The 24336-nt window shown below is 42.2% G+C and overlaps 1 protein-coding gene across 1 annotated transcript in view; it reads left to right on the forward strand.

Annotated features, from left to right (window-relative positions):
* Positions 1 to 568: 568 nt before the first annotated feature.
* LOC105923907 (NACHT, LRR and PYD domains-containing protein 3-like) overlaps positions 569 to 24336 on the forward strand; it is a gene marked incomplete at its 5' end in the record, with an annotated part of 30428 nt that continues 6660 nt past the window's right edge. The window contains 2 exons of the mRNA XM_036124977.1: positions 569 to 2355; positions 18643 to 18828. Of these exons, the coding sequence (XP_035980870.1) occupies positions 569 to 2355; positions 18643 to 18828 (1973 nt within the window). The remainder of the gene's footprint in view (positions 2356 to 18642; positions 18829 to 24336) is intronic.

Consider the following 24336-nt stretch of genomic DNA (forward strand, 5'->3'; position numbering starts at 1 on the left):
TCCATGTCATTTCTAATCTGTAATTATTCTTTAAAAACATCCAATCCAGTCTCTGAGTGAGAAAAGCATCTGAAATGTGAACACTACCTGATCCAATGAGCTGTTTCTCTGGCAGATTAGAGCATTTCCTCCAGATTTCCTTCATTAAGGCTGAAAATGCTGCCAGGAAACATTTTCTGTCTCTCTGCCTCTTCTGTAGCTGCTGTGTTTGTGGGAGAAGGTCAGATAGAAACAGAGAAATGAGGACAATGGTGACCTGATGCTAAAGAGTTCATGTTGCTGAAAGCTGCTGCATGTTTCTGTCAGCATTTCTTCATCTGATCTGCTTTGTGAATCAGATCCTGACAGTGAACAGATACTGGCCACAAAGCAGAGGCAGAACTCTGCTGTCTGACCATCTAACAAGGTTCTGGTTCTAAGGATGGATCCCATTGGTTAGCATCACATCATGTGAACTAAGAGACCTTCTAATGATGACACCTCCTGATGTTCCAGATGTTTCTGTTCCAACTTCATCACTAAATCAGGTTTTTCCTTCAGCTGTCTTTTCTTCTCTGTTCCAGCAGATGTTGGTCTGCAGGAGGTTCTAGAGGAACATAAGATCAGTCTGAGGAGGAGATGTGAACGTGTGACTGAAGGAAGTGATGAACCAGGAAGTAGAACCCTCCTCAACAGGATCTACACTGATCTCTACATCACAGAGGGACAGAGTGAAGAGGTAAATACCCAACATGAGGTGAAGCAGCTGGAGAGAGCTTCCAGGATCCAGAACCTCCATGACTCTCCAATCAGGTGCCACGACATCTTTAAAGCCTTACCTGACCAACATGGACCCATCAGAGTGGTTCTGACCAACGGCGTGGCTGGTGTTGGAAAAACCTTCTCAGTGCAGAAGTTCACTCTGGACTGGGCCGAGGGCTTGGAGAACCAAGATGTCCGTGTGGTGGTTCTGCTGTCGTTCAGGGAGCTGAACCTGATCAGAGGTGAGCAGCACAGTCTTCTCACGCTGCTCCATGTTTTCCATCCAACCCTCCAGAAGCTCCCAGCAGAGCAGCTGGCTGCCCACAAACTTCTCTTCATCTTTGACGGCCTGGATGAAAGCAGACTTTCTCTGGACTTCAACCACAGTCGGCTTGTTTCTGACGTCACACAGAAGTCATCAGTTGACGTTCTGCTGACAAACCTCATCAAGGGGAACCTGCTTCCCTCGGCTCTGGTCTGGATCACCTCCAGACCTGCAGCGGCCAATCAGATCCCTCCTTCATGTGTTGACAGGGTAACAGAGATACGAGGCTTCACCGACGCCCAGAAGGAGGAGTACTTCAGGAGGAGGTTCAGTGATGAAGAGCTGTCCAGCAGAATCATCTCCCACATCAAGACCTCCAGGAGCCTCCACATCATGTGTGGAATCCCAGTCTTCTGCTGGATCACTGCTACGGTTCTGGAGAACATGTTGACCACAGAGCAGAGAGGAGAGCTGCCCAAGACCATGACTGACATGTACTCTCACTTCCTGCTGGTCCAGACCAGGAGGAAGAAGAACAAGTACCATGGAGGACATGGGAGGAGTCCACAGGAGCTGATGGAGGCTGACAGGGAAGTTCTCCTGAAGCTGGGGAGGCTGGCGTTGGAACATCTGGAGAAAGGAAACATCATGTTCTACCAAGAAGACCTGCAGCAGTGTGGTCTGGATGTCACAGAGGCCTCGGTGTACTCAGGAGTTTGTACAGAGATCTTCAAGAGAGAGAGTGTGATGTTCCAGAAAGCAGTCTACTGCTTTGTTCATCTGAGCATTCAGGAGTTTCTGGCTGCAGTCTACATGTTCCACTGCTTCACCAGCAGGAACACAGAGGAGGCGGAGAAGTTCCTGGGACAAGAATACAATGAAACATCTCTGGATGAGTTCATGAAAAAAATCATGGATAAATCCCTCAGAAGTGAAAATGGCCACCTGGACCTGTTTGCTCGCTTCCTTCATGGCCTCTCTGTGGAGTCCAACCAGAGACTCTTAGGAGGCCTGCTGGGTCAGACAGAGAACAGTCCAGAAACCATCCAGAGAGTCATCTACAACCTGAAGGAGATGAACACTGATGATAAAATCTCTCCTGACAGAAGCATCAACATCTTCCACTGTCTGATGGAGATGAAGGACCTCTCAGTTTTTCAGGAGATCCAACAGTTCCTGAAATCAGAGAACAGATCAGAGAAGCTCTCAGAGATCCAGTGCTCAGCTCTGGCCTTCATGCTGCAGATGTCAGAGGAGGTTCTGGATGAGTTGGACCTGGAGAAGTACAACACATCAGCAGCAGGACGACTGAGACTGATTCCAGCTGTGAGGAACTGCAGAAAGGCTCGGTGAGTCCAGATGTCTTCATTGAGTGATGCTGATTCAGCACTATTTCCATCCGGTTTATTCTTCATTATTCAAGTCGGTTCTGGACGTTTTTGGCCCTTTAACTAACTGTAAAAAAAAAAAGCTAGATGAGGCAACAAACTTCGATAAAATTTTAAGTCGGGCAATCAAAATAAATATTTCAAGTTTTGGTTTTAAGTTTGCTCAACTCTGAATTCTAATTTTTGTCAACTATCCTGTTAGTAGTACTAACTTCTAATTTTAAATTATAATAACTTTACATTCTTTATTCTACTAACTCTCATGTAAGTTGTACTAAATCATGATTTGTATAAATAATTACAGATGCAACATATACATTCAAAACTTTTGTTTTATTTGAAGTGTACCAGGATCAAAGCCCTTTCAAGAGGGCCAAGTAAATGCAAACTAATGACACCCAATTGTCCCAGTCAACTTGTGCTATATTGCGTAGCACAAGCTTTTGCTCAATACTATGTGCCATTTTACAAACACTGTACCTCAACATTTAAGATGTTTAGGGAAAACCCAATAAAGTGCAAAATAAATGTAAGACAGTGGGAGTTTGAGGTACACCAGAGTTGAGTGAGAGTAACAGGAAGAGAAAATGAACATGTGGGGGCTGGACAGAAGGAACCTTTCAGAGATCAACAATTTCAGACCCAACAGTATCAGTTAGCGTGCGGATTCACTCAAGGAGTTTGTTTTTGAGGGATCTTACCCTTGCAGAGAGATCTGTACCAAGTTCCATGAAAACCTTCTGAACAGTTTCAAATGTGTACCTGAGATCCTTTGGGTACTTAAGGTTCAAAGCATTGATCAGTCCAAAGAGGTAAGCAAAAGCAGTTGGCAGGTCAGGGAGATCTTAAAGGACAATCTCTTCTTCCACAACAACAGCAACATTCACAACACTTTGAGGAGCTGGCTGCGCTGTCATCATCCTCCAACACAGTGAGGACACCCACAGTGAGGCCCTTCGTCTGCTCCTCTTCTCGGTCAGTGTCCTTGTGTGGACAGACAGGAAAAGACATTAGTCATTAAATTACTGTGAATAGAAATAAGGCATTACGCTAAAATAATCACAAATTATTGAATACAATTTTTTTCCAAATTTAATTAATTATGAGTTGGACATGTGAACTATTTCCATCCCATACCCCACAATTAAATATTTAATTCCTTACACACATCAATTGACATCACCTAGGCTACAGAAAGTCATAACCAGGACAGTACAGCTATTGAAGACATTCTGGCCATAAGGAAAGATAAAGAAACAAGGTGGACAGAGACGTAATGGTTGAAGTCAACGTTAAAGGCATACTATGCAACATTTTTCAGTTAATTAATGTATTCCATACCGTTTTGGATGATTAAATGAGTAATTTCAGGTGGAACAAAGGTTTTTTTCGGCCGCCCTGGTGGTCTGTGGGGGAAATACGTACTTGCAATTGCAGGAGCCCTCGGCCCGCACCCACAGGCTCAGAAGTCTCGTGCAAGACCGCGAGAGTCGGTCTTGCTTTACGGCGAGAACTCCATGTGTTTTTGCCCTGCTATTCACTATATGCACGCGTGAAAGCAACAACAAAGAACCGCGTGTTAACGTCAAATAAACATGCAAGCATATCGAGTTTTATTATTTATTTATTTATTTATTATATTTTTGAATGTTTTTTTTTTTTAATGTTGGCGAGACGCTACCGCAGCGGCTGTGGCGGCCGCCTCGCCAAGATAGCGCTGCGGGAAGCCTAATGTTCATACTTTCACTGTGTTAGTCATTGTTTGTACTGCCGTTTATTTTACTTTTCGTTGCGTTCGCCTGTCTGCTAAGCTCAAAACAACCGCGCCTGGCTTGACGGAGAAACCACAACAGCTGAGCATCTTTATGACAGTGCACTTTTACTTTCGCCCTCTGGGGGGAGCCTCGCTGGAAAATCAACCCCGGTTGCATAGTATACCTTTAAATTTGGCACTATAAATACAGTATAATATTATTTTTACAATTTCTACTTATAACTATTTACAAAACAGTTCCTGAAGAGCTTCACCTGACTGTCACGGAGATACAAGGGAAGGCCCTTCAATGCTGCAGTTTGTCGAAGTGCAGTGATGTCAGATGTCTGAAACAAAGAGTTGCATGAAACATTATAAGATGTAACTGACAAAGATAAAGTAGGTTAAACATGCTGTCCTCTTCCATATCTACAAAACGTCAGAGGTTTACTGCTTTTAATGGGTATTTTGACATTTTTCAGCTTGGGCCCTGCGATTGCTCACTGTCAATGTATGTCCACTATAAGTACTTTTTGTGTCACTGACAGGCTAATATTATTGTCACTGTCTGACAACATTATGATCCCTACAGGGCAAGATATATTTTTAAAGATTATGTTAACCTTTGTTTAACAAGAAAGAGCCACTGTATCACAGTAATTTCATGTCTTTGTTTAACCACTTTGTTCAACCACTGGTTCACTAGCTTGTAGGGTTGTCAAAAGTATCAACACTCAAAAAAGTACCGATACTCCGATACTAAAACATTGTATCTGGTTACGATACTCATTTTGATAAGTAATGATACCCCCCCTGCGTACGCGCGACGCAGACCTTTCGGCGCTGCGCTCTTCTCTCTCTCTTCCCTCACACACACAGCAGCAGGCACCCTCCCCCTCACCGTGACGCACAATAACAGTAGAGAGCATGGCCAGTGCTGCTGCAGGACGTTCAAAACAAGCAGTTTTGGTGGAAAATTATAGAGGCAAGAGTGCTGTTTGGAGGTATTTTGCCTTCGAGCCTGACATGGAAGGAAAACCGAAGGCTGTTAATAGACCAGTGTGCAAACACTGTTTCAAGACGGTGGCGACCAAGTCTAGCAGTACGTCAAACTTGGCGAAACATCTGAAGGACCGACACCCTGGCTTTCTCACTGAATTTCGACAGGTTGGTGTCTTTCGTTTCAAACTTACCTATTACTGATGTTATTGTGGCTGGTGGCCCGCATTAATGCTGGTGTGTTATTATTAGCCATTTGCCGCAGCTAGCAATTCAAGGCTAACGTTACGTTAATGATCATAAACAACTTAAATAAATAAATCAGGCACGTAGTATGCCCATATTACGTTAATTAACACAGTGTCAGTATACATAAGCATAGAGTTAATACGTTTACATAAATGTTGGTGACTGAAAAGTGTTATTTTCTCTCTTGAAGACACAGAATGAAGCAGAGATAGGTAGACCTGCGTCCGAACACCAAACACAGCTACCATCTATGTTTGACCAACAACGGAAATATGATGCCAAGTCCCCAGAAGCTATGAAAATAAATAGAGTTGGGGCAGAGTACATATGTATGGACCAGTTTCCTATTTACACTGTGGAGAAACCTGGGTTCCAACAACTTATTAAGCAGCTAAACCCAAGGTACGCTCTTCCCACCCGGAATCACTTTATGTACAGTGAAATCCCAGAGCTGTACAACACACTTACAGGGGAACACATTGACATGCTTGTATTTGTAGCAAAAAATCTGCAAGCTGCAAAGCAAATTCAGGCCACTGCTACCACCAGTGGCACCTAAACAGTCATTCATCTATAGTGCAGAATAAAGAAAAATGCACTTTCTGTGTGATTGAATAATTCTGTGCACTTTTCAGTTTCAGACTTTTTTTGTAACAGGTGCAGCTGCTTAAAATACAGCATTTATTTTTGTTTGTTAACTGGTTTGGCCAGTGTCATTGTTATGTGTGTAAAGCATAGCCAAGGAAGGAACACTTAAGTTAAATTTTTTTTAATCAAACTTGCTTGATATTGTGCACAGCATACAACCTCAAAATATTGTTCTTATTGTTTATTTATTTATTTGTATTCTATTAATAATAAAAACATTTCTGTTAAATTTTGGGGTCTTTCTTTTTATTCTTGTGGTATCGAAAATGGTATCGAGTATCAAATATTTTCCTGAGTATCGGTATCGAGTTGATTTTAGTATCGTGACAACCCTACTTGCTTGTGCTATTGAGTCAGTCCCTTAGATGTCCATACATTTATTTTGAGGGTTTGTTACGACAAGAATCACTTAACATTGTAACAATTGCTACCAGCATTATTACTACAGCTTCATAAAAAGACAAAATTCCTTTTTTATATCCATAATGTTCCATAAAAATTACTACATCTAGAATTCACCTCTTGATCCAGCTGATCCATCTCAGAGGAAAAAGCTGTCCTCCTCCCCCGATAGAATCTCAGGAGCCTGCAAGTGTGCTGATGAAGGGCAGCTCTGAAGTTGTCCATTAGGTTCTTGTTTGTGATGTGATAAAACTCCTCCCTTATCTGTTGAAAAATGTGAACAGGAAATTTAAATCCTCAATTCAAAGTCAATACAATTTCAACATCATTGTCATGTTAAAATATGCATTCTAATCAACACGCATAACTCCTCTACTCCCTTTTGAAAACGAGTAAATCATAAACACAACATAATATATTTTTGGTCCACCTGCTTACCTCTGCCTCACAAAACAGAGCAGGCTACCGCACCAGAACCTTTGAAACCATAAGCTGCAGCTCCACGATCTCCTTGCGTCTCAAGGAGAAGGTCAGCTCCATCTCTTGCCTGATTAGTGCAACATTCTTGTTCTTCTTCTTAAACTCTTCAACCAGAGCCAGTCTTTCATCCTCCAGTGAGTCATCATTATGGTCTTCTGGATGGTCAGGGACGTGGTTAATCTCTCCTCGCTTTGCTATTTTCAGAGAACTGGCACCATCATCTTCACTGCTCCTCTTTTTCTTGTTAATGCTCACCTCGATACAGCCTGCCTGACGCAGCTTGGACCTGTAATTGCCAAGTTTGTATTTTATGCTCATTTTCCATCCTTCATACCCCGTTTCACTGCCTAGTTCTCGAAGGCAGGGGTGTCTATTGATGAGAGCAGAAGCAACTAACTCAATCTGGTCTTGATCAGGATAGGCTTTCACTTCAAAAACTGCCTGAGCAATCTTGTCCAAAATATCTGTCTTCATGTCTCTTGTTAAGCTGATACCTTTCTTGGTCTCTCTATATGCCTCATTGCCTTTACGCAGCTTCAGCACCACATCATAGGAGAAGGGTGGGATTGGAAAAGGTGAAGGCCAATCTGAGCCACTTCACAGATATTTCTTAATAAAAGTTGAGGGACTCTGGAGTAATTCTCTGCTGGATAAACTGGCTGTATCCAGGGAAGACCCTGAATCAAGAGAGTCTGACTCTTGCTGAACAAGTGCAGAGTCATCCCAAAGAATGTGCAAGATAGCACGCTCAGATGGCAACTCATGGATGTCAATCAAATTACAGAGAGCATTATTAAAGCCTGGGTCCTCATAGTGTAGTGTAAAGCTGCCTTGAAGTTAAAGATTTTCCTGAAGAATGTTTTGCGACTGTTCAACTGATCCAGGTACTTTAGGAAGTGCCACTTTACGGGACATTCTTGGGGAGATTTTCACGAGCAGTACTAATCCAGCCTGTGTCACAAAAAATAAGGACAAAACACAGTGGGGTCAGGTTAAAGAAAATTTCTTGAAAGTTAAATTAATAAATAATGTAACAAGGTCTAACAATGTGTTAATTCTACCTTCAAATCATCATTATAATAAATGAGATATGTGCTTTTAACAAGCAGATCAAGTATTAACAAGAAAAGCAGATGTCTCCATAGGCAAAGCAAGCTTGAGCAGCCAAAAAGCACATAATATAAACAAGGATTCAACAAAAATTGAACTGAAAACCAAACCTATACACAAACATAAGGGGTGACTGCAAACAGGACATAGGTGAATGAAACAAGACACAGGTGAAACAAATCAGGAAATCAACTCAGGAGGGAAAACACAAGAAGTAAAACTAACAGAGACATCTCTCAAAATAAAATGACAGACAAGCTGTGACAACATCTTGTTTGAATAGAAGAAACGGTGAAAATGTGAATGAGAGCAACAGAGTTGTGTCTATAGAGTGTAATGAGAGTCCACTGACCATTCTGTGTCACTTCAATGGAGGAGGCACACTTTTGGAGTCACCAGCACCTTCCCCCCCACTGTGTATGCCACTAGTGGATGATGGTCGTTGAGAGCCTGAGGATCAAAAATCTCAATGTCTGCGTAGATGCTCTCCACAAGTTCAAAAGACCTAAAATGTTCAAGGTACCAAGATGTGAGCTTTTTTGCCAACAAAGGCTACTTTTTCAGGGTAAACTACTATGTGTCAGGATGCAGCTTGTAGGCTGCAGTCTGAGCCTTGCTGCCTCTCTCCCTTCCCTGCTCAGAATAATTAATTCCACCTGTCAGGCTGCAATCAACCTTCAACTGCTCTCACCTGGTTCCACCCTTATTTATACTCACCTCAGTCTGTTCTTGCTCGCCGGTCCGTAGTGTTCTTCTCCCTGCTCAGTCTCTGCCAGAACCCTGTATCAGCTCAGTTTTTCATGTTTTGCTCCGTCAGAAGCCTTCATTTCAGTTTTGTTCCAGCCAGCCTCAACTCTAGACACGCTTCCTTTCCTGCTCAAGTTCTCTTCTCCTGTTCACGTCTCCTGGGTTCCGTTCCGCTCAAGTTCTGCAACTATTCCACGGTCTCACATCCTGCAGCAGTTCCACGGTCTCAAGTTCAGTTCCACGGTCTCAAGTTCTGCAGCAGTTCCACGGTCTCAAGTTCAGTTCCACGGTCTCAAGTTCAGTACCACGGTCTCAAGTTCTGCAGCAGTTCCACGGTCTCGAGTTTAGTTCCACGGTCTCAAGTTCTGCAGCAGTTCCACGGTCTCAAGTTCAGTTGCACGGTCTCACGTTCTGCAGCAGGTCCACGGTCTCAAGTTCAGTTCCACGGTCTCATGTTCTGCAGCAGTTCCACGGTCTCGGGTTCAGTTCCACGTTCTTAAGTTCTGCAACTCAGTTCCACGGTCTCAAGTTCCGCAACTATTCCACGGTCTCAAGTTCCGCAACTGTTCCACGGTCTCAATTTCCGCAGCAGTTCCACGGCCCAACGTTCTACAACTCAGTTCCACGGTCTCTGGTTCCGCAGCTGTTCCACGGGCTCAATTTCATTTCCACGTTCTTAAGTTCTGCAACTCAGTTCCACGGTTTCAAGTTCCGCAACTATTCCACGATCTCCGGTTCCGCAGCTGTTACACGGTCTCAAGTCCTCCGCTCCAGAGTTGTCTCAAGTTCAGTTCCATGGTCTCAAGTTCTGCAGCAGTTCCACGGTCTCAAGTTCAGTTCCACGGTCTCAAGTTCAGTTCCACGGTCTCAAGTTCTGCAGCAGTTCCACGGTCTCAAGTTCTGCAGCAGTTCCACGGTCTCAAGTTCTGCAACTATTCTACGGTCTCAAGTTCCGCAACTGTTCCACGGTCTCAAGTTCCGCAGCTGTTCCACGGTCTCAAGTCCTCCGCTCCAGAGTTATCTCAAGTTCAGTTCCATGGTCTCAAGTTCTGCAGCAGTTCCACGGTCTCATGTTCTGCAGCAGTTCCACGGTCTCAAATTCCGCAACTATTCTACGGTCTCAAGTTCCGCAACTGTTCCACGGTCTCAAGTTCCGCAGCTGTTCCACGGTCTCAAGTCCTCCGCTCCAGAGTTGTCTCAAGTTCAGTTCCATGGTCTCATGTTCTGCAGCAGTTCCACGGTCTCAAGTTCCATTCCACGGTCTCAAGTTCTACAACTCAGTTCCACGGTCTCAAATTCCGCAACTATTCCACGGTCTCAAGTTCCGCAACTGTTCCACGGTCTCAAGTTCCGCAGCTGTTCCACGGTCTCAAGTCCTCTGCTCCAGAGTTTCCTCCTGGTCAGTTACCTCACACTCCTCCTGTCAGCCAGCTTCTGCACCCTTCATCTCCGTCCATTTACCAGTTCCTTGCAAGTTTTACAAATCACTATGCTTTATTTCTGTCAGACTGGCGAACTAGTAAAACCCCGTTTTGGGACCGTTTCCTCCGCCACTCCTTGCTGCGACATATTCACGTGCTCTGTGTTGTGGTTTGAGAGGGCGGAGCTTAGTGACGGCGTGCCTGGGTCCGCGATTACGATTGGTTGAGAGGAAGTAGTGCCTGTAGCATCAACTAATATGATAGGCTGAAAGGAAGGAAGGAAAACTGTTTCTATCGAAGTTTTATCGACCCTATTCCTTTCTATCGCGCCACACGTCTATCGATCAATATATATTGTTATTGAATTATCGTCCAGCCCTACCCTACACATAATCAATTTAATGACAACATAAAGAATAGACTGGACATTATGGTTGGCAAGACTGGAAATGTAATATTCTGTCCCATTTTTAAATTTTAATACATTTTACTGCAATAAGATGAATTACAATTAGCGTATATTAATTAAGGACACTACTTAACCAACCAACACCTATAACAGTTGAGGTTAAGAAAGTCAACAGTCAGTATAAAATATAAAATATGAACACAGCCTAAAGTAAACATTCAAAAAACTCAATAACCAGTCACACAAACAGCTCCATGTTGTCCCTGTGTGATTTTCAGGGACAGGTCTTTTTTAAATAAAAATAAATCTCCTCTAGCGACCCGGCTAAAATACAAAGGGGACACTCTACCGACGCAGATCCGGCATATTTATCAAAGCTTGGTCACCGTGCTGAGGCATTGGGTCAGTTTGAGCTGGGTTCATATGAGGTTATACTGTCAAACTGTTAAGGCGGTGATCAGTGTCATTAGACTCACTGATCGTCTGTATTTTTGCGATTGTACCCACTGGTATATAGTAGTATTTACTATATACTAGTGCTGTCAAACGATTCAAAATTGTAATTGCAATTAATTGCATAATTTCAATAGTTAACTCAAGATTAATCGCATATTTAATTTTTTTATTTCTGAAAGTGTAAAAGCCTATTTGGGCATTTTAATATGCAAATTGGCAATAAATGACACTAGTAAAAAACATGCTTGTACAAAAGATATTTGAATGTTTTTTTTATTTTCAAGGACTTTTCAGAATTGGAATGAAAACATCCTAGTGCCATAAAATGTTAAACTCTTGCCAATAATGGCTAAATCAATAATCGTAGTGCCCTGATGTTTACACAGTGACTCATGAAATTTGCAAGCGACTTTAGAAAAAAGAAGCCCAAAGTCGCATGAAATAAGCGGGCTTGGCAACAGTGCGCGCCGGTCTGTTTTGCTAATGTCTGTAGCATTCATGGAACGCGCCTTAAAAATTGGAGCAGTATGGTCTAACAAAGTTAACGCGTTAAAACTGACAGCCCTACTATATACTACATATAGAAGTATAATATAGCGGACCACTATAGCGTAACAGGCAGCACCGACAGCTGCACTCTCCCTTGTTTGAATAGTGCACTGTATATACTGTGAAGACAGACAGTAAAATAGGCCCAACGGACCGAGCTGCAGCTTGTGTGCGGCTTCGGCTCCGGCTCTGCTCTCTAACTGCCCCTACTGTAAAACTAACCTGCTCTTCTGCTGCATAAAGGGAACAACGCAGGTACTGAATTGGCAGCGTTATTACCACAGTATAATAACACCGCCAATTCTTCTAACAGTGAGAGATTACATGGAATGTAGTCTAATTTTGCGACCACAATTTTGAGTTAGAACTGATAATGAACATGAATTAACAGAGTACCAACCAGTCAGACGATAACGTGCCTATCCTGTTTTATGGGACTTGCCCAGACAAGCTAGCAGCTAACTGATGCAGTGCTACTAGCCGCTAGCTTTCGCTACTGACTGTAAAGCTGTTGGTGTTTAAATGTTAAAAATGTGTTTTGCCTTCTTCATTAAACGACTGGCAATACTGCACAACACAACTTAGAATAACATTCTCGTATCAATTTAACTTAATTTAATAAAAGGTTACTTATCTGTGTGGACTTCAGCTCGAGGCAGCACAGCCACAATGAGACTTCAAGTGGCAACTCGGAAAGTTGGCTTTCCCGCTGTTTTCAACAAATAAATAAGAGTTTGCAGAACTCTTGTCCCATGTATTGAACTCCAACTTAAAGATTTAAGTATTAGCAACTCACCAAACTGTTTTACAGTATACAACTGGCTTGCTTTGTTGTGCTAACTATTTTTATTGCCTCAAATGTCAATAATTTCTATTTTCAAGTTTAACCAATTTAAATCACTGTTTTAGGCCAAAAGATACAAGTTGACTTTTTTGCAGTGCACTTTCTTCATACTTTGGACTGTTTCAACCATTCAGATTTCTAAATCTTCAACTCATTCAGGTCAGCTCTGTTGCAGCTTTTGGTATTTAGTAGGGCTGTCAATCGATTAAAAAAATTAATCTAATTAATTACATACTCTGTAATTAATTAATCTAAATTAATCGCATATAATTTTTGCTGTGAAAGTATTTTAAATATTTAAATTAAAATGATTCAATGAATAATCAGCATTAGGTACATTATGTTCAAAAACTCTTATTCACATTTCATGCCCTTAGATGTTTTAACATGTGGTTGTGGCATATGTGGCACACAGTAACGTAGGGAACACAATGAAAATAAATGAACACTCCCCTCAATATCAACACTTTACAACAGTAAAGTGACGTCTGCGCTACTTCCGGGTTACGCCGGTAGGCAAAGGCAGGACTGTTCTCGCCAAACACCGTGACAAAACGGGTGAATTAGAGCGTGCTTTTAGTTTATTTTCGAAATGTAAACAACTACGACTTGTTGTGCTCTCGGTTGCACACAGAGGCATTCCAAATCGTCGGATGTACGTTTCTTTCGTTTGCCGAAGGACGAAGAAAGAAGAAAGAAATGGATAATTTCAATGAAAAAAAACCCAGGCAGACAAATCCCTATCGAGCCGTCATACCCCGACAGAATTTGCAGTCTACACTTCATCTCCAGTAAATACAACTTAATTTTGCACTGGTCATTGTTCTGCTTAAATAATTAAAGCCGCAAGCAGCGTCGATCGGCCCTGCAGCCTAGCGCCTTCGCGCACCGCCGGCCGCCAGCCACCGCAGAAGCTGTCACGCATTTTCCCGGCCCGTCCACCGGGCGATACACACGAACGCGTTGGCCAGCGCTCGCCCACGACTCACAAAAAATCTAGTGCAGATCGGTCGATGCAGCGAGGAGATACAGCCGTTGAATAATGATAATGCATTCGGCCACCGGGCCGGACTAAATCGTTTGGCCAGCATTCACAGACTCGCTATCTGGATGGTATCTGGCAATCTGATACCATCAACTATCAACTTACTCTTAAAACGATCTTGTGATGCTTTATCTAAAGAAGAAACATACGTCGAGAACTCGTCATTTGCTCTGTTTGCGTCTGCCGCTGTGCTCGCCTTTTGCCTTCCAGTCCGGCGCGCAGGCATGAAAAACCCGGATGAAAACAATAGCAGTGAACTACCCTATACGGTTAATTTGCGTTATTTTTTTTAATCCGTTATTTTTTTTTAATTAATCGAAATTAACGCGTTATTTTTACAGCCCTAATGTATATATGTCAGGGGTTAAAATTCTCCGTCGCTGAGACGGATTTCCGTCATTTGGAAAATGACCGCAAAAAGTTCCGTCTAGACCTTTTTATTAAAGATTTTAAACAGAAGCTGTTCTCAACCAATGAAACCTGGCAGAGCCAGAGCATTAACCAATCAGAAGGAGAGTAGGGCAGATCTTTGCAAAGCAAACATCTACCAGTCTGAGGTTTATCAGTGTTCATCATTTTAACTTTTAGAAGAGCGTGTCAAACTGGCCACAGATGGAATGAATGAAAGTAGCGGTGGTCAAAGGTTTCTTTGGATTTATGAACCAGCAGGTCAGAAAGTTCAGCGGATAGAACAACTAACAACAACTTCCTTGGCAAGCTCGTCTCTCTGTTCTTTAAGTTAATTAATGAATTATTTCCACCTGTGGCCATGTCGCCTGTCAGTGTTTATTCCTTGGCTTTCAGTAACCTGACTGGTAAACATGGTGACCAACCAGCGATCTCCTCATGATTCACTTTTATGTTTTATTTAAAACTTGAGGAAAAATAATGCGCTAGCTCAGCTAATTTAGCATGACATGTTTTATTTTATTTTATTTTATTTATTTATTTTTGAAGGGTCGGAATGTTAAACAATGTACCGCATTTTACTGGGTCTGATTCAGAAAAAGTAAAATAAAATAAAATATTCCACATGTGCTTTTCTGAAACAAAGAAGGCAGAGCTGCAGTCAGAGCGGCTGTTAGCATACAGCAGCGTCTCACCTGATGAGATACTGAACCAGGACACTCCTTAAATAAAATGACAAGGATTTGATGCATACAGATTATTAAGAAAATTACGTCAATAAATAAAATACATGCAGCTACAACATGGACAGGAGAATGGGTTCTAACTGGGTGAGGTCAGACAAAGGTGATTCTCAGAGAGCTTTTTATGACGTTACTTTTTAATTTTTACATGGAGAGGAGCGCGATGGGAAGCGACATTATAGAAACATGTCGCACCAGAAACAGCTGGAAAAGCCTCCTGTCTGTGGATCTATGGATTCATTTTACTCTAACCAAAAACCCCTGCCAGACAGACAAGCTACAGTAGCCAAGATTACCTTAAAAATATTTAACTTAACGCAAAAACGTTAATAACATTTTTCTAGTTAAAATTCTTTTTGTATTTAATAGCAAGTTAGCTTTTTTTCTGATAAACTTTTAGCAATTTTATTAAAAAAGTTTAATTTTTAAAAATGTGACATTCCATCAATCCATCCATGGATTTTCTTTACCCGCTTTTCCGTACAGGTGTTACGTCATGCCATATCTGATAAGGAAACGCAGATAGACGTAACACCGGTGGTGGTGTGTGTGTGGGGGGGGTTGACTCTCCAGCAGTCAATGGGCGAGAGGCGAGGACCAGAGTACACCCTGGACAGGTCTCCAGTCACAGGGCTAAAATATGACGGTTTGATTAAACTTCAAAATCTGATCTAATGTGCGATCTGTGTTAAATTAAAATGTATGACGTCATCGTAGTGTTGGATATGTGTCCTTCATTATCCAAGATTGTGGTTGGCCTTGTATGATAATAGGATTGGTTTATATTTAATGTGACAGGGAGCCAGTGGAGATAATGTTCAGGTGTTACGTAGATGATGTACAGGAATTGTCAATGAATATTTAGTACCAGATTTGGTTAAAGTTGACTTTGCACAATAAGCAAATGAAGTAATTAATGTGGCATGACGTCCACGGCCCAGGAAATATATGGGCTCGCTGACTTGAAATTTAGTTTTAGTCAAACTGATTAATTTTGCTTTAACCCATGATATATATATATATATATATATATATATATATATATATATATATATATATATATATATATATATATCACTGTCTAAACTTGCTCTGCTCTTCAGCAGAAATACACTGAATGCAGGACAACTGAAAAAGAGGAATATTGGGAAATCAAACAATTGATAGAACTGAACATCATATATTTTGTAATATAATTAGTTTTATTTAGGGATTTTCTACCCAAACAATGTCTGTTCATCTTAGTGTTGACAGGTTATCCCGTGAGCCCTGATATCAGTAGTTTTTTGATTCAAACAAAAATCCGCCACACAGTGCTGAGGCGTCCATCGTCTGTTCAGCTTAAACCAGCAGGTTAGGGTAGCAGGTCAACCGCCCCAAGATGGCGGCCGTAATTTCTGTGCCGAGACAGTCACTGCGGGGTCTACTCTTATATAATATCTATGTGGGCGGTCACCACAAACTGTTTTGGATGCTGGGAGCTACAGTCTGACATGTCATAACAACATAAAGTTATCCTCACATATTTTGAGGGGAGAGTGATGTGAGTGTGTAAAAGTGACTTCTCAAAGGTAGAGATAACCCAACAGTCTCATTAGGCAGGTCATCCGTGGCACCATCCATTTACCACAAGTAGCAGCCTGGACCTTATCTGAAGCTGAGCCGGCCTTCTCCTTTCCCTCCATCTGCAGGTGTGAGTTGCTTTAATGCTCAGAGTGGCTCAGAGCTGATAGGTCTGGCTTGTAAACACAAGAGGCATTTGCTCCAGAATTTTCTCATTAAGCACTTGATAAAGTAACTATTCAGTTACTTTTTGTACTTATAAAATGTCAAAGCAATTGGACAATTTTCCTGTTAGAGAAATTCTGAGTTCAAGTGTCAAATATAAAATACTTAATAATGAATAAATAATGAACAGAGTATAAATCTAAAAACATTGTCCACTAATCTGTCATTTTAGTGTGTGGTGGCACAAGTGAGTCAAGAGTAAAGACAACGTAATTATATAATATATATTCAATTACATTATAATTATGTAGATATGATGATGATAATTATTATTTTACTCAATATTTATAATAGAAGAACAATACAATAAACCAAATGTTTTGAACTTGATAATTATTGCATATTACCAAGATAGAACTGGCTATAAAATGGTTGTAACAAAATATTTTACTCCAGCAATAAATCAAACTAAAATACACATAGTAAAATTAAATTGGGGTCCCACACTGCAGATAGCAGCCAGGTAGAATGTACTTCAGCTATTATACCACACTGAAGAAGTAAAGTGCAAAACTAAGTCACCCAGTGGTAAACTCCTGCAGTGAAGAGCATGCTCTGAATTAAAGTTGCTTTATTGATGGAGTTGTAGTGACACACTGTGTTATATTGTAACTAACGTAATGCCGTTATCTGTTATATTAATTACTAAATTACTAATTTTATATTTTAGAGACATAAAAAGACAACAAATAAACATTAAATTACGGTTAATGGGTTGGGTTCTGCAATGTTATAAGATGAGTATAAAACTCATCTTTAGAACCAATCTCTGCTCAAAATGGTGATCTGCACCGCCTAATCTACTTTCACGAGTTATCATCAGTTATTGCAACCGTAAACTGCATAAAATACGGTCAGAGCAGCTCTTTCTGAATTCACTCTGCTCCTGTCAGGATGAGCTGCAGTGCGTGATGAGGTGGAGGGAAATTTCGGCGTCACTTAGTTTAGAGCCCAAACAATCAACTTCACTTTCAGAAACAAGCCCAAAAAAAACTACAACCCACAACTCATGAAAGTTACAAGCGACTTTTGAAAAAATAAGACCAAAGTTGCATAAAATAAGTGGGCTTCACAACAGTGAGCATACTTTCTAAGTGTGTCGTATCCCTCCGCCGCTCTGATCGGGTAAACAAATGTTCCAGCAAATTCTACATTAAAAAAAGAAAAACTTACCGAAAAGTCTCGCTCTCATTTCATCTTGAAGACATTCCTCTTCTAAATGTTGGCTACAGACGACTTGTTTTCTGTCTGGCCAGAAGTACGATGGAAAATCCTCCCTCTTCTCGTTGGTAATCCAGCAAAACAGCCCATGGTGGATGATGAATTGGAAAGGTGAAAAAACTAAAGTTTTTTTCATATTTTACCCGATGTATTTTTACATCCAACTGCCATGCACTTGAGCATTGTTGCTTCAACAATAGCTCTCGTGAATTTCAATGGTAAAGTCCTCTGGAAATCCGAAATAATTGTTGTTCATCGCAGCTGTGTACAACAGCTCCTATTGAGTTTGTTTGTAAAGCGCGGCAAACTGCCGTCATCTCTCCGCGATGTTACGTCACAGGATGTGATGTCAGGCGGCCATTACTGCCCATATTTGGGCAGTAATGGCCGCCCCCATACACAGGGGGGCAATTTATAAATCCAGACGACAATTTATGCTTTTTTTTCTTATTGATTAAAGCTAAATTCATTAAATCACCACCAATGAATTAATTTTAGGTATAGCTAATGATCCCCTGATTTTACCTTGTTGACCGGACTTCTCCTTTAAATATGCATTTTTTAAATGTTTGCCTCTGATCATTGTTTCTCCTTTACTGTCAAATCTTAAACCGGGGAAAGGCGGGCCTTATGAAATAAGCAGGAGCAGGCCCTTATTAATATTATCACTAGACTGAAAATGTCTAGAGATAATCTGGTGAGAATTTACATACAGGAGACGGCCAAATCCTAACATGGACATCCAGATATATTTAGAAGCTTTTAACTAAACCAGAGACACAGCAGCTCTACAGTAGAACCAAGACCTGAAGAGACTGAAGGGATTCTGTGTGTGTGGGTCAAACAAGGACATTGATGTGAAGAGCAGATGTTCATCTGATGATGATATCACTGTTTAGTCATCATGTTTTAGTCTGTTTATCAGTGTTTATCAGTCTGATTTAACTAACGGATGTTATTGTTTCTCTAACCACAGACTAGTGGGCTGTATTCTCTCACTGACTGAATGTGAAGATGTGGCCTCAGCTCTGACGTCCAATCCCTCCCATCTGACTGAACTGGAAATAGATGAGATCCATGGAGGGGTAACCTTTGCAGACTCTGGAATGCAGTATCTATGTGAGATCCTGGAGACTCCAGTCTGTAAAGTAAAGAAGCTGGGGTTGGTTTAATCTTCACTTGCTACTTTAAAACTTATTTTAATCAATAATTTTCATTTATTTTTTTATCTGATATGTTCAAAGGTTTTGGTCATGAACCAAAATTGCCCTGGTACTAAATACTCCTATGTCCCTCCCCCCTTGTTTGAATTTGTGATGGGCTGCACAGTGGGGCAGTGGGTAGCGCTGTTGCCATGTAGTAGAAGGTCCTGGGTGTAAGTCATATCCTTGCCCTGGGTCTTTCACGGTGGGTTTCTGGGTTTCCATGCTCTCCCTGTGTATGCATGAGTTCTCTCCGGGTACTCTGGCTTCCCCCCACAGTCCGAAAACATGACTGTTGGGTTAATTCTCCTTATGTGTGAGTGTGTCCATGAATGGTTGTTTGTCTTGTCTGTCTCTGTGTTGCCCTGTGAAAAACTGCTGAACTGTCCAGGGTGAACCCCGCCTCTCACCCATTGACTGCTGGAAATAGGCAACAGCACCCCTCACGATCCCACAAAGCATAAGCGTCTTTGAAAATGGATGGGTGGATTGTTTCAGTTCACACTTAAAATGTTTTGGACTGATGAACAAAATTTATGAAAATAGGTCAAATGATGTAAATTAATGATGGAGAGGTTTTAGTTTGATTCTGGAACGGTTCAGATGACAAGATAAGATAGAGGAGTAGTGCTAGGACCACATACAGACACATAAATAAGTTAATTAAAAATAATAAAATAGTAATATCTAAAAAAAATTACTGTTTGAGAAGAACAAAGACAGAAAATCTAAAATAAATAAAACCGATGGAGCCACTAGGTTCCACCACCCCAGCTTTGTCCGGAGGCTGCTGTTCTGTTGGTCTGGGTCAGAGAGGAACAGTCCTCTTCAATCTGACAGCTCAGTCAGACAATACCGGAACAAACTCAACATGCCAGGACACAGCGGTGTGGGTATTAAAACTACACCACAATATTGAAAAGTAAAAACCTCTACTGTAGCAGACAGTCTCCGCAGTGGTGTAGTGATCCCTGGAGAAATGGGTATACTCACAGTTTTTGCCCTTTTTTAACGCAGGCCAGAAAAATGCCCTGTTCAAGAAACAATCACATGAAAGACTGCTCTATTTAGTTTACCCGTCAGTAGTGTTTGCTTATTCTCACATAATTTTTGCTACTTGATCTCTGGGAAGAAGTATTATTAAAATAACTAAACCTATACTGGCCCACAAACTAGTAAGAGGCAACTATACATTTGAGTGAACTATTCCTTATTCCTGAGTCAATGGATGGACTCTTTCGTAAGCTGATTAGCAACAGTTACCGTGGGACGGAGTGTCACTGTTTATAAAATTAACATGACTTAATCAGAAACAGTTTGTTAGGTATTACTGATTACACAGGCAGCCTACTTGAAAGTAAAATCATTCAACATCATCATTCAAATTATTCAATAAAACAATATGTAATACAATATGTAATAAAAAAATAACATTAAAAAAAAGCATTTACACTGCGAAAGACTGGCGACCTGTCCAGGGTGTACCCAGCCTCTCGCTAATTGAACACTGGAGATAGGCACCAGCACCTCTCACGACCCCATGAGGGATAAAGCGAGTCAGAAGATGGATGGATGGATATGCATTTACAACACATCAACTGTAATATACTCTCTGAACCCAGTAACCTTTGCTGATACTACAGTATATTAGATACTATATTAGTATATAAGACAAACTTGCTTTCTGCAGGAGTTTTCAGACTGCATTGGCATAGACTTAGACAACTTCATTGTAATTTTGTATGTGCAGGGTGCATACAGAACAAAATTTTGTTGCATATAGCTTACGACAGTGTAAAGAGATTGCAGGTGGAATAAAGCAACACTACAATATAAAGTGCAGCAGTGATCGGATGTAACAATGCTGTAATGTTCTGTTCTGGTTTATGTTTATTATTTGGTTAAGTTTAGTTCTTTCCTGATTTTTCTGTTCTGTTTAGGCTTATTTTTATCTTTAGACTTGCCCTGTTTGCGCCCTTGATTATTTCCACCTGGTTTTGGTTAATTGGTCCCTCCCTGCTACCTTGTCTGCCCGCCTATTTAAACCTCTCGTTGTTTTCTGTTTGTTGCTGGGACTTCACTATCATCGCATTCTTCTCATCGGTAAGAGTCTCCAGTATTTTGGTCATGTCTGATCTGCTCTTGTTTTTTGACTCTGCCCAGTTTTTGGCGTCTGTTACGTTATCGGCCTGGAACCTGTCTGTTCGCCTGTCCAATTCCCTCACCATCTCCTTCAATAAATACCACAAAAGAATTACTATCGCGTCTGGCTGAACTCTGGGTTCATCAATACACAAATCATCACAAATGCAGGAGAAAAACTGTGCAAAAAACAGTGTGCAGAAGTATGTTCAACCATTGTTTATATGCAAAAATAATGGTGTAAATAGGCATTTGAGTAGAAACGTACGGTGCAGTGTGAATAATATGTGCAAAAATGCAGTAAATGTTGAGTTGGGTACTGTTTGAATGGATAATAAAAGTTCAGCAATGTTAGTAGGGCCAAATACGAATGTGATTATGATGTAGAGTCCAGTTTAGAGTTCAACAGTTCAACAGACTGATGGCAGCAGGGAAAAAGCTTTTGCGGAACCTGGTGGACCTGCAGCGGATGCTGCGGAACCTCTTCCCAGAGGGCAGCAGGGAGAACCGTCAATGGTGGGGGTGTGAGGCGTTCACTGATGTTATTGGCTTGGGACATGCAGCGCTGAGGTGGAATGTCCTTAAAGGAGGGAAGAGGAGCCCCAATGATCTTCTTTGCTGTCCTCACCACTCTCCTCAAATTCTTCCAGTAGGAGACGCTGCAGCCTCCACATCAAACAGAGAGAGACAGCTGGTCAGAATGCTCTCTATGGTGCTTCTGTAGAAAGTCGTGAGGATGGGCAGGGCCAGGTGGGCTCTCCTCATCTTCTGCAGGAAGTACAAGTGCTTCTGTTCCCTCTTGACCAGTGACATGGTGTTCACAGACCAGGTGAGGTTGTCTGTGATGTGAAACCCCAGAAATTTGGTGCTGCTGACCTCCTCCACAGTTGAGCTGTTGATGAGCAGTGGAGCGTGGCGAGGCCGGTTTTTCCTGAAGTCCATGATGAGCTCCTTCGTCTTCTCCATGTTCAGAATCAGGCTGTTGTCTCTGCACCAGTCCACCAGCTGCTTAACCTCTTCTCTATAGTCCTGGTCGTTGTCGTCTCTGATCAGGCCCACCACCGTTGTATTGTCTGCCAACATCACGATGTGATTGGTGGTGAACCTGGGGACGCAGTCCTGTGTCATCAGGGTGAACAGCAGGGGGCTCAGGACGCAGCCCTGAGGGGAGCCCGTGCTGAGGGTGATGACATCAGAGGTTTTCTGTCCGACCCGGACTGACTGAGGTCTGTTGGTGATGAAGTCTAGCAGCCAGTTCCGAAGAGGTGTGCTGAAGCCCAGATGTTCCAGTTTTCCTACCAGATGCTGTGGGATGATGGTGTTGAACGCTGAACTGAAGTTCAGGAACAGCATCCGCACATAGGTGTTCTTCTCCTCCAGGTGTGCCAGGCTCAAGTGAAGAGCAGAGATGGTGTCCTCAGAGGAGCGGTTTCGCCGGTAAGCAAACTGGAATGGGTCGAATGTTGGGGGGAGACTGGAGACGATGTGTTGTTTCACCAGCCTTCAAAGCAATTCAGCGTTGTATTCAGTGATCATCCGTATGCCTTTCCACATGCTCCTGGTGTTTCTGGCATTATGGAAAAGCTCCTGGATTTTCTTAGTGTGGTTCCGCTTCGCTAACCTGATGGCACGGTTCAGGTTGGCTCTCGCTGTCCTCAGTGCATCCTTGTCACCAGACTTGAAGGCTGAGTTCTATGCTCTTAACATTTGTCGAACCTCTTCAGTCATCCAGGGTTGTTGGTTGGCTCGGGTGATGATGTTCTTAGTGGTGCTGATGTCCTCGATCCATTTGTTGATGTAGGCTGACACAGTCATGGCGTACTCATCAATGTTAATCTTGTCTTCATATATTGCTGCAGCTTTGAAAATGTCCCAGTCAGAGCACTTAAAACAATCCCGGAGTGCCTCCATGGCCCCCTCAGTCCACACCCTCGCCTGCCTCACTGTGGGTTTAGCTCCGATTAGCGGGGGCTTGTATGCAGGAACTGCTCTGAATGCATCTTTATATTAGTGTAAACCAAGTCCAGAATGTTCTCTCCCCGAGTTGCAAAATCCACGTGTTGGCTGAAATGAGGGAGAACAGTCTTCAAATTGGCCTGGTTAAAACCCCCAGCAATGTTGAAAACCCCCTCCGTGTGTGCAGATTGCAGCTCGGAGATAGTCCGATAGAGAACACTCATAGCCTCTTTTGTATTAGTGCTGGGAGGCACATAAACCGCAGTATTGCTAACAACAATAAACTCTCTAGTCAGGTTGAAAGGTCTGCAGTTAACGGTCAGAAGCGTTATGTCTGGAGGGCAAAAGCTGGCAACTGATCAACCAGTTTTACAACAGTTTTTGTTGATGTAAACACACAGCCGCTGCCATCGGGGCGGTCTAGAATGCATAGAAGAGGCAGCACCATGGCTCTTCAACCAGGTCCTTTTATACTTTCTCGGATCAAACTTGAAAGTGTGCCATTAATATGAATCATCATTATGAATATGAATCATATTTGATATGTTTGAGATCAGCTGGACAGCCCTGTTGCCAGAGCTTATATTTTTCATTAGGCTAAAGTTCCTCTCACACTCTGCTGTACTTACAGGGAATGTTTTAAGGCAGTTCATGAGTGGTTTTAGATCCTTGGGCTCAGTACTGGGCTCCTCTAGTAGGTCCCGCATCCCATTAAGGGCTTGTTATGTGCACAAGTTTAATTTCTTGCACAGTCGCGTAGTTTGTTCTTCACCATGGGGGATGCTGGGCTTTAATGGTCATTTACTCTGCTCAAGGATGCTGAGGTCTTTGATGGTCTCATCTTGGAAGAACAAGCATTTCTCTAAATTGTTCACAAGGCTTTGTAAGAACTGGCCTAGATCCTATCTTATCCTAAACACTTTTTAATGGGATAAATGTACTGGGTTCTGTCAAGGTCTTAATTACGCTTTCTGTCGTGGTAATGAGAAGAAGCAACATCCAGCATGATTGTGTCAAGTGGAGAGAGAGCTGAGTGGGTGGGCCAGGCTGAGCCTGCGTACTAATTGGCTCAAGTCACTGAGCCATGTGACGGTACGAAAGGGGAGGGGGAGCAGCAAAGTGCTGTGATACAGACGGGCAGACTGATGAATCTGTTTAAAAGTGGGTGTACGCAATGCTGATTGAAAAATAGGCGGGTACACGCTGTGTACCCACGTATACCCTGGATTACGCCTCTGAGTCTCTGGACTCAGAGGTTTAGCCGTTCAAAGCCGTTGAGCTAACCTGACCCTAGCCAGATGGATTTCGCTCTGCCTGGCTCCACTCACATCCATCTGGGAGCTCCCCCATAGAAAGTGATTTCTTGGACC

The sequence above is a fragment of the Fundulus heteroclitus genome, chromosome 21 (assembly GCF_011125445.2).
Source record: "Fundulus heteroclitus isolate FHET01 chromosome 21, MU-UCD_Fhet_4.1, whole genome shotgun sequence".
Classification (NCBI taxonomy): domain Eukaryota; kingdom Metazoa; phylum Chordata; class Actinopteri; order Cyprinodontiformes; family Fundulidae; genus Fundulus; species Fundulus heteroclitus.